General features: G+C 48.6%; 2 protein-coding genes across 7 annotated transcripts in view; one reads left to right on the top strand and one right to left on the bottom strand.

The window, feature by feature from the left end:
- Window positions 1-16,401, top strand: part of LOC101950089 (zinc finger protein 420-like) — a 124,606-nt gene that overhangs the window by 10,002 nt on the left and 98,203 nt on the right. Inside the window, exons 2-5 of one of the 6 annotated variants that reach the window (XR_010592075.1) lie at window positions 336-462; window positions 1,070-1,183; window positions 1,506-5,504; window positions 7,733-14,404. Coding sequence is in view for 5 of the 6 variants with exons in the window: in XM_065564871.1 (XP_065420943.1) it covers window positions 336-462; window positions 1,070-1,183; window positions 1,506-3,457 (2,193 nt within the window). In the remaining variant the exon portion in view is untranslated. Of the gene's footprint in view, window positions 1-335; window positions 463-1,069; window positions 1,184-1,505; window positions 5,579-7,732; window positions 14,405-16,401 lie in introns of those variants that run through there. The other 5 variants (XM_065564872.1, XM_065564871.1, XM_065564874.1 and 2 more) reach the window with 5 other exon arrangements.
- LOC101952301 (zinc finger protein 883-like) overlaps window positions 4,322-16,401 on the bottom strand; it is a 30,682-nt gene continuing 18,602 nt past the window's right edge. The window contains exon 6 of the mRNA XM_065564907.1: window positions 4,322-15,461. Within this exon, the coding sequence (XP_065420979.1) occupies window positions 15,430-15,461 (32 nt within the window). The 3' untranslated portion in view covers window positions 4,322-15,429. The remainder of the gene's footprint in view (window positions 15,462-16,401) is intronic.

Raw genomic sequence — 16,401 nt, 5'->3', positions numbered from 1 at the left:
GGCTGCTGTGAAATATGAAGGGAAGCTTTTGGGATTAGTGTCCGTCTCCCTGGCTCACTGCTCTGCTTCCTATATCAGCCTGTGGCTGGCAAGTATGTGGTAATTGGTAAATGAGAAGACCCTGCCCTCCTCCATCTGCTGGGGGTGGACAAGGAAGACTCACCTTCTCCCCGCCTCATGAAGACTCCTGGTGCTCTGAGCAGGGTGGGGGTGGGATTCTGCTACTCTGGTCCTCCCAGAGCTTCCAAGAAGTTTTTTTCTTTCTTCCTCTCCTGTGACTAGTGGGATTGTGGCAGGGGCAGCAGGGGCTGAGTGGGGGTCTCTTGTTGTTTCAGTTGCCGGTGACCTTCGAGGAGGTGGCTGTGTATTTCACCCAGGGTCAGGGAGCTCTGCTGGACCCCAGTCAGAGAGCCCTCTACAGGGACGTCATGCAGGAGAACTATGAGATGGTGACCTCGCTGGGTAAGGGATTCCTGTCCCCTTGGTTATTAGAAGCCATGAGGTCTTCATTTCTGACTCTGGTCAGGTTCTTCCCTGGTCAGTTAGATTGGAGGGGAATGGGTTCCATAATTCGCAGCTGCCACGTGAGAGAGACTTTCATTGGGACACGGGTATCAAAGCCTAATGGACATGCGAAACCATGCCCACCCCTCCAGCATTCGGGGGGGGGGGGAGAAGTCATTCATTGTCCTGTCTGTATTGTTTCTTACTGATGCACAAAATCCCTCTTCATTTCCCTTCTTGGGAATAGCTCCAGCCCTGGGGAAGACTGTGGGCTCTGCAGATTTAGAAATAGGAAATGGTCTAACTCCAGAGCTGTGTGCGCGTCACCAAGGCCCAACAGAACATAGATCCTGGGAACTCCTTGTGAGGGCCTAACAATTCCCCCCACCTCCCCAGACGTCTGCTTCTCCCAAGAGGGCTCAGTGATCATGTTCCCGTGCTGTTGGATTCCATGTTCCCCCAGCAGATCATGGGGAGAGGTACCACTCACAGAATGCCCTTTGTGACAGACACTCTTCCAATCCGCCATGTGCCCTGACTGTGGCTCTTTTCACCCCCTGCACAGGATTTCCCATTCCCAAACCTGAACTGATCTCCCACTTGGAACGAGGGGAAGAACTGTGGGTCCCGGATCTCCAGGTCTATGAGGAAAGAGAGATCCTGAGAGGCAATCGCACAGGTGAGGACTGAAACAGAAACCATCTGGTGAATGAAGGAAAAAGTTGAGAATCCCAAAAATATGCTGTGAGTAAGAGCACTTAGTTCTTCCTCACCTCAACCAGGGCTGTAGTCAACAAATACCATTCACGGCTTTCCAACCATCCTGTTAGCTGCAGGAGTTTCCTTCCCAACTTTCCATTCCTGGGAATGTTTGGGTGGGATCTGGAGGCAAAATCCAGTTGCTCAGTTTTCACAGTGTTAGCATTTTGGATTTTCCCTTGGTGCTATTATCCTTTCTCCCCAGCACAATGACTCCTGTCTGGATTGTCTCTTTCTCCCAGCAGGTGATGAGACAGTGGATGAGAAGAAGGATGGGAATCATCATGAGGAAGTTCCTGGGCAAATGGAACCACAGGGGACCTTTGTGGGAAGAGCTGAAGGGAGTTTATCCCAGTGCTTGGAAGAGGGAGAAGCCTGGGGAAATTGGCACAAGTCAGAGAGGCGACTGAAAAAACACACAAGGAAGAAAGTGGATGAACCCATTATATGTGGGGGAGGAGACAAGGATCCCACAGCCCAGCAGACCAATCCTAAGGAACAGAAACCCTATCAGTGCCTCAAATGTGGAAAAGGATTCATTCTCAGGTCACAGTTTGTGACACATCAGACAATCCATAATGGAGGGAAACCCCTTCAATACTTGGCCCATGGGGAAAGTTTCAATAACTGCTCAGATCTTAATAACCATGGGAAAAGCCACATGGGAAAGAAACCCTATCAATGCCTTGAGTGTGGAAACTGTTTGAATTGGAAGTCAGAATTAATTACACATCAGAGAATCCAGACAGGGGAGAGACCACATAAGTGCTTGGATTGTGGAAAAAGTTTCATACAGAGGTCAGACCTTACTAAACATCAGGCAATCCACACAGGAGAGAGACCACATAAGTGCTTGGACTGTGGAAAAAATTTCATACGGAGGTCACACCTTGTTAAACATCAAGCAATCCACACAGGAGAGAGACCCCATAAGTGTTTGAACTGTGAGAAAAGTTTCAGGAACAGATCAGCTCTTTCTAAACATCAGGCAATCCACACAGGAGAGAGACCCCATAAGTGCTTGGATTGTGGGAAAAGTTTCATACAGAGGTCAGACCTTACTAGACATCAGGCAATCCACACAGGAGAGAGACCACATAAGTGCTTGGACTGTGGGAAAAGTTTCATACAGAGGTCAGACCTTACTAAACATCAGGCAGTCCACACAGGAGAGAGACCCCATAAGTGTTTGGACTGTGGGAAAAGTTTCATAAAGAGGTCAAACCTTGTTAAACATCAGGCAATCCACACAGGAGAGAGATCCCACAAGTGCTTAGTCTGTGGAAAAAATTTCATACGGAGGTCACACCTTGTTAAACATCAGGCAATCCACACAGGAGAGGGACCCCATAAGTGCTTGGACTGTGGGAAAAGTTTCATACAGAGGTCAAACCTTGTTAAACATCAGGCAATCCACACAGGAGAGAGACCCCACAAGTGCTTGGACTGTGGGAAAAGTTTCATACAGAGGTCAAACCTTGTTAGACATCAGGCAATCCACACAGGAGAGAGACCCCACAAGTGCTTGGACTGTGGGAAAAAATTCATATGGAGGTCAGACCTTGTTCAACATCAGGCAAGCCACACAGGAGAGAGACCCCACAAGTGCTTGGACTGTGGGAAAAAATTCATTCGGAGGTCAGACCTTGTTAAACATCAAGCAATCCACACAGGAGAGAGACCCCACAAGTGCTTGGACTGTGGGAAAAAATTCATACGGAGGTCAGACCTTGTTAAACATCAGGCAATCCACACAGGAGAGAGACCCCACAAGTGCTTGGACTGTGGGAAAAGTTTCATACAGAAGTCGGACCTTGTTAAACATCAGGCAATCCATACAGGAGAGAGACCCCATAAGTGCTTGGACTGTGGGAAAACGTTCATAACCAGATCAGCCCGTATTAATCATCAAGCAGTCCACACAGGAGAGAGACGCCACAAGTGTTTGAACTGTGGGAAAAAATTCATATGGAGGTCAGACCTTGTTAAACATCAGGCAATCCACACAGGAGAGAGACGCCACAAGTGCTTGGACTGTGGGAAAAGTTTCATAGAGAGGTCACACCTTATTAGACATCAGGCAATCCACACAGGAGAGAGATCCCACAAGTGCTTAGACTGTGGGAAAAGTTTCAGGAACAGATCAGCCCTTTCTAAACATCAAGCAATCCACACAGGAGCTAAACTTCTGTGACACTGGGAGAGAAAGGGTTAAGCAACTTGCATATAATAGACCCAGTTCAACCTTTAGAGACATGTTAAAAAAGTGTGTCCAAGTTAGATAAGTTTGAGCTTTGAAATGGAAACTTCTGTTAAAGACCTGGAAGAAGATGGTAACTGTAGTAGTCTATAAAAAGCAACAAAGAGTCCTGTGGCACCTTATAGACTAACAGACGTATTGGAGCATAAGCTTTTGTGGGTGAATGCCCACTTTGTCAGACGCATGTGGTGGAAATTTCTAGGGGCAGGTATAAATATGCAGGCAAGAATCTGCCTAGAGATAACGAGGTTAGTTCAATCAGGGAGGATGAGGCCATCTTCCAGCAGTTGAGGTGTGAAAACCAAGGGAGGAGAAACTGCTTTTGTAGTTGCCTAGTCATTCACAGTCTTTGTTTAATCCTGAGCTCATTATGTCAAATTTGCAAATGAACTGAAGTTCAGTCTTTGGAGTCTGGTCCTGAAGTTTTTTTGATTCAGGATCCCCTTTAAATTTGCTATTGTGTGTCCAGGGAGGTTGAAATGTTCTCCTACAGGTTTTTGTATATTGCCATTTCTAATATCTGACTTGTGTCCATTTATTCTTTTACGTAGGGATTGTCCAGTTTGGCCGATGTACATAGCAGGGGGGCATTGCTGGCACACGACGGTGTATGTTACATTGGTGAACGTACAAGTGAATGAACCGGTGATGTTGTGGCTGATGTGATTAGGTCCTATGATGGTATCGCTGGTATAAATATGTGGGGAGAGTTGGCATTGAGGTTTGTTGCATGGATTGGTTCCTGAGTTAGAGTTACCATGGTGCGGTGTGTGGTTGTTGGTGAGAATATGCTTAAGGTTGGTGGTTTGTTTGTGGGCGAGGACTGGCCTGTCTCCTAAGGCCTGTGAAAGTGATGGATCTTTGTACAGGATGAGTTGTAGATGATGATGCATTGGAGAGGTTTTAGATGAGGATTGTAGGTGATGGCCAGTGGAGTTCTGTTGGTTTCTTTCTTGGGCTTGTCTTGCAGCAGGAGGCTTCTGGGTACACCTCTGGCTCTGTTGATTTGTTTCTTTATTTCCTCGTGCTGGTATCGTAGTTTTGAGAATGCTTGGTGAAGATCTTGTAGGTGTTGGTCTGTGTCTGATGGGTTGGAGCAAATGCGGTTATAGCTCAGCGCTTGTCTGTAGATGATGGATCATGTGGTGTGTCCGGGATGAAAGTTGGAGGCATGAAGGTAGGCATAGCGGTCGGTGGGGTGGGATGGTGTTAACGTAACTGTCACTTATTTGTACCGTGGTGTCTAGGAAGTGGATCTCCCTTGTAAATTGGTCCAGGCTGAGGTTGATGGTGGGGTGGAAACTGTTGAAATCATTCTCCAATACTTCTGTTAGTCTTTAAGGTTCTCCAATACTTCTCTTAGTGTTTAAGGTGCCACAGGACTCTTTGTCACTTTTTACAGATCCAGATTAAAACGGTGACCCCTCTGATACTTGTAGTAGTCTATGTTTGCCTTTATCTTGTTAGAGGTTACCAATGGAACCAAACAGTTCCTGTCTCGGGCTGTATTCTGTTAATTCAGAGCTCAAAAGGGAATAATAACATTTAGATGAAACTTGGGTGTAATAATGTCATTGCATGTCTCTTTAGAGTTTGTGGTAAACTGTCTATGAACTTCTTTATGGATAATTACCTTATGTTAATCCATGTAGTTAATTACTGGTGATGTTTAGGAAATAGAAGGTTACTTCAAAAGCCTAGTGAAAAATAGTTCTCCCAAGGACTGCCTGCTGATGAGAAGCTGCAAAAATCTGTATTAAAAACTCTTGGGACCTGATCCTTTTCTCTCCGATCTTGTTAAGCTTTATTCAGAGGAAGTTTGAGTCATAAGATGGAGATCTCCAGTCCCATCTGGACTGCCCTGATATCGAACATTTTCACATGGGACTATAACCTCATGAAAGGATTCTGAAAAGGACTCTTTACAATTCTAAAGCACCATCTCTACAGTGAAACTGACCTAAGGACTCTATTCATGTCTGTATGTATAATCTTTTAACCAATACTCTCACTCTCTTTTCTTCTTTTAATAAATCTTAGTTTAGTTAATAAGAATTGGCTTGTAGTGAGGCGGCCTGGGCCCCGACGGCCCCTGAGGGAGAGGAGCCTGAATTGGCACCCAAGTGGGCGGAGCCACCGCCACCTGTTCCCGCCCCCCGGAAGTCAAGGGGCGGGACAGGAAGTATAAGAGCCAGGCCCCAGCCCTCAGTTAGAGCCCAGCGGCCGGAGAGGCCAGACGTGCCGGTGCGAGCTCCGGCTAGACCGAGCCTTTCCAGAGCCAGGTACCCCGACGCGGACGGACCGAGCCTCCCCAGAGCCAGATACCCGGACGCCGGCCGACTGGACCTCCCCAGAGCCAGGTATCCCGACGCGGATTGGCCAAGCCTTCCCCAAGCAAGGTACCCTGACGTAGACTGGCCGCACTTGCCCCGAGCACGGTACCCCGAGGAGGGGCCCGAGCGCCCCCCTGACCGGAGACCGGAGGAGCGACCCGACCCAGACGACCCTCTGCGAGCTGAGGAACCCATGGTGTGGGACCCCGCTGTCGAGCCCGGCGAGGAGCAGGTACCAATGGAGGGGGAAATGGAAAGCGGCCCGGGGGTAGCTGACCCCAGTCTAGCTACAACAGAGAGCGAACCAATGTCGGTGTGTTGCGGTCAGGACCCCACCGACACAGCGGCAGACTGACTGCCGCTCTTAGGGCCCCGGGCTGGGACACAGTGGAGTGGGTGGGCCTGTGTCCCCCCTGCCACCCCACTTAACGGGTGGCAGCCTCCCCCTCCAGCCAGCGCTCTGGCACCGCAACTGAGCTATTGTTTGCTGCCCTGAAGGAGTGCTTGTTGCCCCACCCTGACTGAGGGTCTGGGGCGTCCCGAGTTTGTCCGTGCTCAGCTCCTGATACCCAGACCTGAGCCCGAACCCCTGAACTATTACTTGTTGCCCCGCCCTGACTGAGGGCCTGGGCCTACTAACTCTGCCTGGGCTCAGCCTGCAGGAAGGTCCTGAGCCCCTGGACTATTGTTTGTTGCCCCGCCCTGACTGAGGGCCGGGCCTTAACTCCTGACTTTACTGCTCAGCCTGAAGGAAGGTTCTGAGCCCCCTGGACCATTGTGTGCTGCCCCGCCCTGATTGAGGGCCGGGCCTGAACCCCTGACTTTACTGCTCAGCCTGAAGGAAGGTTCTGAGCCCCCTGGACTATTGTGTGCTGCCCCGCCCTGATTGAGGGCCGGGCCTGAACCCCTGACTTTACTGCTCAGCCTGAAGGAAGGTTCTGAGCGCCCTGGACTATTGGGGGTTGCCCTGCCCTGATTGAGGGCCGGGCCTGAACCCCTGACTTTACTGCTCAGCCTGAAGGAAGGTTCTGAGCGCTCTGGACTATTGGGGGTTGCCCTCCCCTGAATAAGGGCCTAGGACGTCCTGAGTTTGTCAGGGCTCAGCTCCTGATCCACGGAGCTGAGCACCCAAACTATTGTTTATTGTCCCGCCCTGAGCTAGCGCGGGGGCTTGACTGACTTTGTAATCCCCAGCTCCGGCAGTGAGGACCGGAGCCCGGGCCTGAGTTACTGCCGGACCCTGACGGAGAGCAGGAGCTCATTGCAGAGGCCGTGTACCTTTGGCCTAGTCCCTGCCAGAGGGGCGGAACCCTGAGACCGATCCAGGCCGTGTAGTGAGGCGGCCTGGCCCCCGACGGCCCCTGAGAGGGCCCGACCCCCGCACCGGACGTTTACACGGCTGTAAACGTGTATTTGGGTAAGAACTGAAGTATTCATTAACTTGGTGAGTAATGCGGCAAACAGCAGAGGCTAACAGAGGGATCTGTCAGAGAGGAGGTTCGCTAAGTGCTGCACTGGGGGGCTGTGTTGGTGCGTATCTGAGTGTCTGTTGCAGGGGATGGTTTGTCAGTTTGACCATGTGCTTGAGTGTTTGATTGTTTGTTTGAACAGTGTGAATTGGGAGTGCTTTGTTCCAGGTGGGCCTTGAGTGGGCCTGAATGTTATAAAAAGGCAGTCAGCAGCGAACAGCGGAGGCTAGCAGAGGGAGTTTGCCTGGGAGTTCACCTCGGGAGAGCCCACTGAGGCTTGCATCTTGCGGGCTTCTGTGAGTTGCTGCAAGAGCTGAGGAAGCTCTTAGAAGGAATCAATTATGGAAGGTGAGCATTCAGTTGTTTTAACCTGCACAAGTTGTGCCATGTTTGTCTTTCTTCCACAGGACAGAAGTGACAAAGTGCAAGCTGGTCTCCATATTGGAAGAGAAGGTTCGAGGTCTGGAGAAACAAGTATCGCCCCTGCGTTGCGTACGAGAAAACGAAGATTTCCTGGACAGACGTCAGGATATGCTTCTACGGGCACAATGTTCTGAAGATTCGGAGCTGGCTGCCCAGAGGGGACAGAGGGACGGTGAAGAAATTTGGCAGCATGTGACCTCCAGAAGAAGAAAGAGGAGCGTCCATGTACCAGCAATGGAGATACAGGTGAGCAACCATTTTCATGTTCTTGCCACAGCTACTAATGCGGAGAGTGGACTAGATGATACATCTGAGGGAAGGGAGCAGAAGGAGGCTCCACTGATTGGAAGACATGAGATGCACTGTCCTAGGGATGGTGGTTACAAAACCACTGCTCCCAAGAGAAGGAAGAGGGTGGTGGCGGTCGGGGACTCCCTTCTCAGGGGGACTGAGTCATCTATCTGCCGCCCCGACCGAGAAAACCGAGAGGTCTGCTGCTTGCCAGGAGCTAGGATTCATGATGTGACGGGAGAGACTGCCGAGACTCATCAAGCCCTCGGATCGCTACCCCTTCCTGCTTCTCCACGTGGGTAGCAGCTGGTGTCGGAGAGAAGGCTTTGAGTTCTTCGACTGTGGGATGGTGTTCCAAGAAGAAGGAGTGCTAGGCAGAGACGGGCTCCACCTAACGAAGAGAGGGAAGAGCATCTTCGCAAGCAGGCTAGCTAACCTAGTGAGGAGGGTTTTAAACTAGATTCACTGGGGGAAGGAGACCAAAGCCCTGAGGTAAATTGGGAAATAGGATACGGGGAGGAAGCACAAGCAGGAGAGTGCAAGAGGGGAGGACTCCTGTCTCAGATTGAGAAAGCGGGACAATCAGTGAGTTCTCTTAAGTGCCTATACACAAATGCAAGAAGCCTGGGAAACAAGGAGGGAGAACTGGAAATCCTGGCACAGTCAAGGAACTATGATGTCATTGGAATAATAGAGACTTGGTGGGATAACTCACATGACTGGAATACTGTCATGGATGGATATAAACTGTTCAGGAAGGACAGACAGGGCAGAAAAGGTGGGGGAGTTACATTCTATGTAAGAGAGGAATATGACTGCTCAGAGCTCCGGTATGAAACTGGAGAAAAACCTGAGAGTCTCTGTATTAAGTTTAGTAGTGTGAGCAACAAGGGTGATCTCGTGGTCGGAGTCTGCTATAGACCACCAGACCATGGGGATGAGGTGGACGAGGCTTTCTTCCAGCAACTAGCAGATGTTACTAGATCGCAGGCCCTGGTTCTCATGGGAGACTTCAATCACCCTGCTATCTGCTGGGAGAGCAATACAGCGGTGTACAGACAATTCAGGAAGTTTTTGGAAAGTGTAGGGGACAATTTCCTGGTGCAAGTGCTGGAGGAACCAACTAGGGGCAGAGCTCTTCTAGAACTGCTGCTCACAAACCGGGAAGAATTAGTAGGGGAAACAAAAGTGGATGGGAATCTGGGAGGCAGTGACCATGACATGGTTGAGTTCAGGATCCTGACACAAGGAAGAAAGGAGAGCAGCAGAGTACAGACCCTGGACTTCAGAAAAGCAGACTTTGACTCCCTCAGGGAACTGATGGGCAGGATCCCCTGGGAGAATAACATGAGGGGGAAAGGAGTCCAGGAGAGCTGGCTGTGTTTTAAAGAATCCTTATTGAGGTTGCAGGAAAAAACCATCCCGATCTGTAGAAAGAATAGTAAATATGGCAGGCAGCTTGGCTTAATAGTGAAATCCTTGCTGCTCTTAAATGTAAAAAAGAAGCTTACAAGAAGTGGAAGATTGGACAAATGACCAGGGAGGAGTATAAAAATATGGCTCAGGCATGCAGGAGTGAAATGAGGAAGGCCAAATCACACTTGGAGTTGCAGCTAGCAAGAGATGTTAAGAATAACTCAAGGAAAGTGTGGGGCCCTTACTAAATGAGGGAGGCAACCTAGTGACAGAGGATGTGGAAAAAGCTAATGTACTCAATCATTTTTTTTTTTGCCTCTGTCTTCACAAAAAAGGACAGCTCCCAGACTGCTGCACTGGGCAGCACAGTATGGGGAGAAGATGACCAGCCCTCTGTGGAGAAAGAAGTGGTTTGGGACTATTTAGAAAAACTGGACAAGCACGAGTCCATGGTGCCGGATGCACTGCATCCAAGGGTACTAAAGGAGTTGGCGGATGTGATTGCAGAGCCATTGGCCATTATCTTTGAAAACTCATGGCGATCGGGGGAGGTCCCAGATGACTGGAAAAAGGCTAATGTAGTTCCCATCTTTTAAAAAGGGAAGGAGGGAGGATCCGGGGAGCTACAGGCCAGTCAGCCTCACCTCAGTCCCTGGAAATATCATGGAACAGGTCCACAAGGAATCAATTCTGAACCTCTTAGAGGAGAGGAAAGTGATCAGGAACAGTCAGCATGGATTCACCAAGGGCAAGTCATGCCTGATTAACCTAATTGCCTTCTATGAGGAGATAACTGGCTCTGTGGATGAGGGGAAAGCTGTGGATGTGTTATTCCTTGACTTTAGCAAAGCTTTTGATACAGTCTCCCACAGTATTCTTGCCAGCAAGTTAAAGAAGTATGGGCTGGATGAATGGACGATAAGGTGGATAGAAAGCTGGCTAGATTGTCAGGCTCAACGGGTAGTGATCAACGGCTCCATGTCTAGTTGGCAGCCGGTTTCAAGTGGAGTGCCCCAGGCGTCGGTCCTGGGGCTGGTTTTGTTCAATATCTTCATTAATGATCTGGAGGATGGCGTGGGATATGAGAGGGGATTTGATAGCTGCTTTCAACTACCTGAAAGCGGGTTCCAAAGAGGATGGATCCAGACTGTTCTCAGTGGTACCTGATGACAGAACAAGGAGTAATGGTCTCAAGTTGCAGTGGGGGAGGTTTAGGTTGGATATTAGGAAAAACTTTTCATTAGGAGGATGATGAAGCACTGGAATGGGTTACCTAGGGAGATGGTGGAATCTCCTTCCTTAGAGGTTTTTAAGGTCAGGCTTGACAAAGCCCTGGTTGGGATAATTTATTTGGGATTTGGTCCTGCTTTGAGCAGGGTGTTGGGCTAGATGACCTCCTGAGATCCCTTCCAAACCTGATATTCTATGATTCTATGATCCTTTGGGATTGGTAGAACTTTTTATAAAATGAACAAGGTTTTCAGTAATCCCCATCATGTTCAACTGGGCTGTCTGGGCGGGAGCGCCAGGTTGGGTTGCTTCAAGGGAGCTGTGCTTTGGCCTGTGTAGCCCAGTAAGGTATTGTAAAAGCTGTCTTGCTGCTGGCTTGGTGAATCAAAGTGTTGGAATGTCCACCAATTTTGAGGATTGACTGCCCCATTCTTTGCAGTTTGCCTTAAATGAGCAATCTCAGTATGCCCCCAGCCCCCAAGATCATAGTCACAACTTCATCTATGCCTTGCCTGTGAGAAAAGTTTCATTCAGCGATTGCACCTCATTAAACATCAGAGAATCCACCCCGGTGTGAGAGACCCTAGGAATAGCTTGACTGCAGGAAAAGATTCAATCTGAATTCACACATCAGTGATCTGCACAACAGAGAGACCTTGAATGCCCGGGAAGCTTCATTTGGTGTTCCCAGAGTATCAGGCATCTGCAAATCAACACAGGGAAGTGACTGCTGAGATGTTCTCGGTGTGGGAAATGCTCCAAGTGGAGCAAACGCCCTGTTGGACATTACAGACTCCTCCTCACAGCAGGGAAATTCTCTCAGGGCCCTGACTAGGGCTGGCCCTCGTGACAAACCCGTTTCCTCATTCCCACACACATCAGGGGCATTTGGCTCCCAAGGATCCAGCTGCCCATGGCTGGGGTGAGGATCCAGGATCAGCCGAACATCAGCTGGTCAGTGACCCTCTGGCTCTGCCTAGTCTAAGCAAACCCCAGGCAGAGGTGGCAAAATCCCCATGAGTCCCTCCTCCCTGCTGCAGCCCTGGCTGCTGAGCTGATGGGCCATAGATGGGGAAAGAGGGAGAGAGAAACACCTCCCCACGCTCCCTCTGCTGGGCGGAAGTTCCCCCTCTCCCTTCCCCTCCCAGCCAGGATCCCGCTGCTATGGCGATGAGGAGAAGAACACTTGGGCCAGGTCCCACCTTCACTCTAGACCCCTGTCCCCATCCCCCATCTTCCACCAGCCCCTGGGCTGGGCTCCCCCACTTGCCTGGAACTGCCCCCTGCAGGGGGAGTGTCCCTGGGGCTGGTAGCTCCTTCGCTCCCCGAATCCACCAAGAAATTGGTCTCTGGGGGATCAAATGTTAAGGGGGCAGGGGGGTTCTGGGGAGGACACTGAGGATTGTATGGCTGGGGCTGGTGGAGCTGGGAAGCAGGGGGAGCTGGGTGCTGGGGTATCAAGTGTTTGGGGATCATGGGATAAGAGGCGAGCGAGAGCCAAAGGGGTACCGAGGTGCTGCTTCTCATCACTCACCCCCTCTGCCCCTTCCCCCTGCCTCCTCTGCATTCAGACAGCACCATTATCAGAGCCTGGTTTCCACAGGGCCTTTTCTTCTAAGCCTGGATTTCCCACCTCTGCTACAGCAGCATCAGCCTCTGAGAAGGAAGCAGCGCTGCCTAGTGGATAGAGCTCTGGCCTGGGACTCAGGAGTCTACTAGGAATAAATGGGGAGTGATCATATCAGCCTCCTAGTGTCTGTCAAGGGGAGGAAAATTGGTTGAGATTATCTAGGGCCTCTCCTTTGTTCCTCCTCCCCTTTTTCTACCCTTAGCAGTTTATTCCAATCTCCCATTAGCAAAGTGATTGTTAGAGTCACTAAGTGCCCTCTATGGAGTGAGATTGTCTCATTCCCAGACATCCTCACATTGCTCCAGATTATGCTGAAAAGCATTTAATTATTTTGTGTTGTTTCTCCCTTATACACCAGCATTCAAGAGATTCTAAAAGAGCTGGAGCAGGGATAGTAAAATTATGTGGTGTTTTACCTTCTGTGTTATTGCAGAGGGATGGGTTGAGTCTGGGGGATTCGTTCCTGTCCCCATCAAACTCACACATCTTTTCTTGAGCAGCCTCTGCCCAAGCCATGGAGAGTTTATCGTTTTCCCATTCTACCCCTCCACCTTCATGTGTGTCATTTACCACAGTGTCCTTTTCCACAATGCTTAGGAATCAGGGTTTGATTTCTTTGATCCTCAGTCAGGCCCCTGCGCACTTGAGATGAAAATGTCACGTTCCTGAAGGGGGAATTCAAATGAACCCCAAAGCACAGTTTGAGCTTCAATCCCTATTGCTACAGTGGCATCTGGAGTTTTTCCAGCCAAATCCAGATAATTTGTAGATAGGAAGTTTTTGGTGAGGTTTGTCTTTTTTCCTCTTTTTTTTCCCATTACGATGATGCAAAAACTTTTATCAATAACACAGCCAAATAATGCGGCAGTGCTGAGTAAAGCAGGTTTAGCCTGTTCAGAAGGAAATGGGTAAAATTTTTCTCCAGATTTTGAGACTTAAGATTCTCTGGGATTTCACCTCATGAACGGGAAAATGGTTTGTAGCCCACCCTGGTTTGTGGGTTTTTTCTTCTATTTGGTGAAGGCTGTTCTGCCACGTATTTTGATATTAAATTAGTTTGACAGGATGTAACTCAGATTTATTGGGGACTTCAAAAGACAAATGATCACTTGCCAGAATGATCCTTTCTGATTTTCCTTTCACATTTCCCTAGCTTTTGTCATGAGATTTTCTTGTCCTTTGAACAACGAAAATGATCAGTATCTATCCACAAAAACATTTGCGGACGAGTGCTGGATATGCACTCTGGGAATCAGAGACTGAAATGGAGAAGGAAGTTACTGCCTGATCCCTACAGAGATTTGAGATACAATCAGGATGGGAAGAGAGTGGGTGGGTGGACAGGGCCTTGCAAGGGCACTATGACATTATCTGATTAAAATATGACCATGTAGATTATTGTTGCTACCATTGTTATATAATCAGTGAATCTTATACAAAGTGTGCTGAGTAAGGTGTCAATGGAGAGGGTATGATTTGCTGAATATGATTATGCTATTTGTACATATGTACCATTTTTGTATTTGAGATTATGATTACTGGCTGTATACCTGTATTTCAAAAATGTTTGCTCCTGGGTAACACCCACAAGGTTTTTCACCTGTACATCTTGGAGGAACTATTCAAGGTCAGTGGCCCATCAAAAGAATACTTAACTCACAATGGCAGATGCCCACCTACGCTGCACAGACTTTCCTGTGAATGTTCCATCTGAAGTATAGGTAATGGCCTTTACTGTGAGTGACTAAGTGAAAGCAGGCATGGACACGTGACTTGCCCATGTGACTCCAAATACCTCTTGTTACTGTGGTTTTTCACAGTGAGAACAATGGGGTTCCCTTCACTTGAGAGAAGCTATAAAAGGCACTGGAAACATCTCCGTTTTGCCTTTTTCCTGCTCAAACCTCTGGACTATGGACTTATATTAATGGGAGCATTCTAACCAAAGGACTGAGGACTTTCCAATGATTCAGAAGCCACCAGAGACTTGATTTAAGCTGGCCGTTTATTCCATCACTGTTACAAGCCTGAGCCAAGAACTTTGCATTTATTGTATGTATTTGATTCCTTTAATAAATTTTAACTCTCACCTTTCTTTCTTTTTCATAAATAAGCCTTTAGATTTTAGATACTAAAGGATTGGCAACAGTGTGATTATTGGGTAAGATCTGAGTTATATATTGACCTGGGTGTGGCTGGTCCTTTGGGATCAGAAGAACCTGCTGTTTCATGAAATTGGTTGTAAATAACCAATCATTAAGTTCAGAGTTTTTTGTGGTGATATAAGGGCTGGAATGCCTAAGGAAACGGCTTTTTGGATGTCTTGTTAGCCAATGTGGTGAAACAGAAGTTTACTTTTGTTGCTGGTTTGATATATGTCATGGGAGAATAATCACCAGTTTTGCAGTGTGTCTGCCCCATTTCTCAGCAATTTATCCTGAATTTGGAATTTTCAGTTGTGACCCATGGAGGCACTGTTACAGGCACTGTTTGTTCTTGCGAGCCAGAGAGCTGAGGCTGAGAACTGTGAACTCACTTCACATGTCCCAGAGAGGGAGGAAATGTCCTACGAGTGCTGTGTGAAGTCGTCCTTGAACTCTAAAGGGCTACCAATGAAGTCCCAATAGGATTGATGTGGAGAGGGGTCGGCGTCTTCCCATTGCTGAGAGGAGGAGGCCGTGCTAATGCTTCTCATGGATTGTTAGCGCTTTTCTACCAGCTTTAACTTGTTCCTCTTTCCCTGCGGTGCATGTGTGGCTGGAGCAGCAATGTGCTGGACTGGGTATGAAATGCACCGTGTGGAGCTGGACATTGGATGCAGATGGGGGTGGGATTTAGCTTTTATTTCTTGCTTTGAAAAGAATATAGTAGAATTTAATTTCTCAAACGCCCACTGTCCCTTGTCTTCAATAATGGGGGGAAGGGGAAATGGTCTTTAACGGACTCAGATGCTGTCTGGCTGTCACCCATTGATGGAGCTGGGGGAAAAGGGTGGTATTCTGGGGTGTATTAATATGAGTGTTGTACGTCAGTTGTGGGAGGTCCTTATCCCGCTCTGCTCGGCCCTGGGGAGGCCTCAGCTGGAGTCCTGTGTCCAGTTCTGGGCATCACACTTTAGGAAAGATGAGGACAAATTGGATCAAGTCCTGAGGAGAGCAACAAAAATGGTAAAAGGATTAGCAAACCCGACCTGTGGAGGAAGGTTAAAAGCAGTGGGTCTATTAGTCTTGAGAAAAGCAGACTGGTGATGGTCTGCAGCCATTAGCGTGACCAGACAGCAAGTGTGAGAAATCGGGACAGGGAGTGGGGGTAATAGGAGTCTATGTAAGAAAAAGACCCAAAAATCGGGATTGTCCCTATAAAATCGGGACATCTGGTCACCCTAGCAGCCATGCTAAGGGCTGTTATACAGAGATTGGGGATCAGTTGTGATCCATGGCCACTGAAGGTAGGAGGAAACGTAAAAAGTGTTAAACTGCAGGAAGGGAGATTTAGGTTAGAGATTACGAAAACTTTCAACCATGCAGATATTTAAACTCTGGAATAGATTCCAAGGGAGCTTGTGGAATCCCCGGCATTGGAGGGGGGTGAGTTGTTTGTTTTCTTTTGTTTTTTTTAAGCCCCTTGGAGGTGTTATTTTGCCATCCTTGAGCTCCATAGACTGCAGGTTCTGGCTGTGATGTGTTCTCAGGGAGCCCGAGACTGTGAATCTCCTTATTACCCCCCTGCCTCAGTGCGAGGGGGACGTCTATCTGCTGAACTGGGTGTCAGTTCCCTGTCACCTCCAGCCTTTAGCTCCCCAGTCAAACTGCCCAAGGCTCTGCCAGTCCTTACTTTGCCTTGCAGGTTAACACTAGGCACAACCTTGTCTTGGAGATCCTCCATCATGTTCTTCTCTAGTGTCCAGCCCCTCTCCACTGGACACTAAAATTCCCAGGTAAGCCGGCCCCAAAGGGACAATACCAACTTGTTTGATTTAATTGAGGATCAGCCCCAATATAACATCACAGCTCTGAGATATTGTTTTAGTGAAAACAAACAGGAGTTTATCAACTAAGATTTAAGAGATAATGAGTGAAGAAATAA

The sequence above is a fragment of the Chrysemys picta genome, chromosome 12 (assembly GCF_011386835.1).
Source record: "Chrysemys picta bellii isolate R12L10 chromosome 12, ASM1138683v2, whole genome shotgun sequence".
In the NCBI taxonomy this organism is placed as follows: domain Eukaryota; kingdom Metazoa; phylum Chordata; order Testudines; family Emydidae; genus Chrysemys; species Chrysemys picta.
The sequence above is the reverse complement of the archived record's forward strand: the minus strand, read 5'-3'. Positions and strand labels throughout refer to the sequence as shown.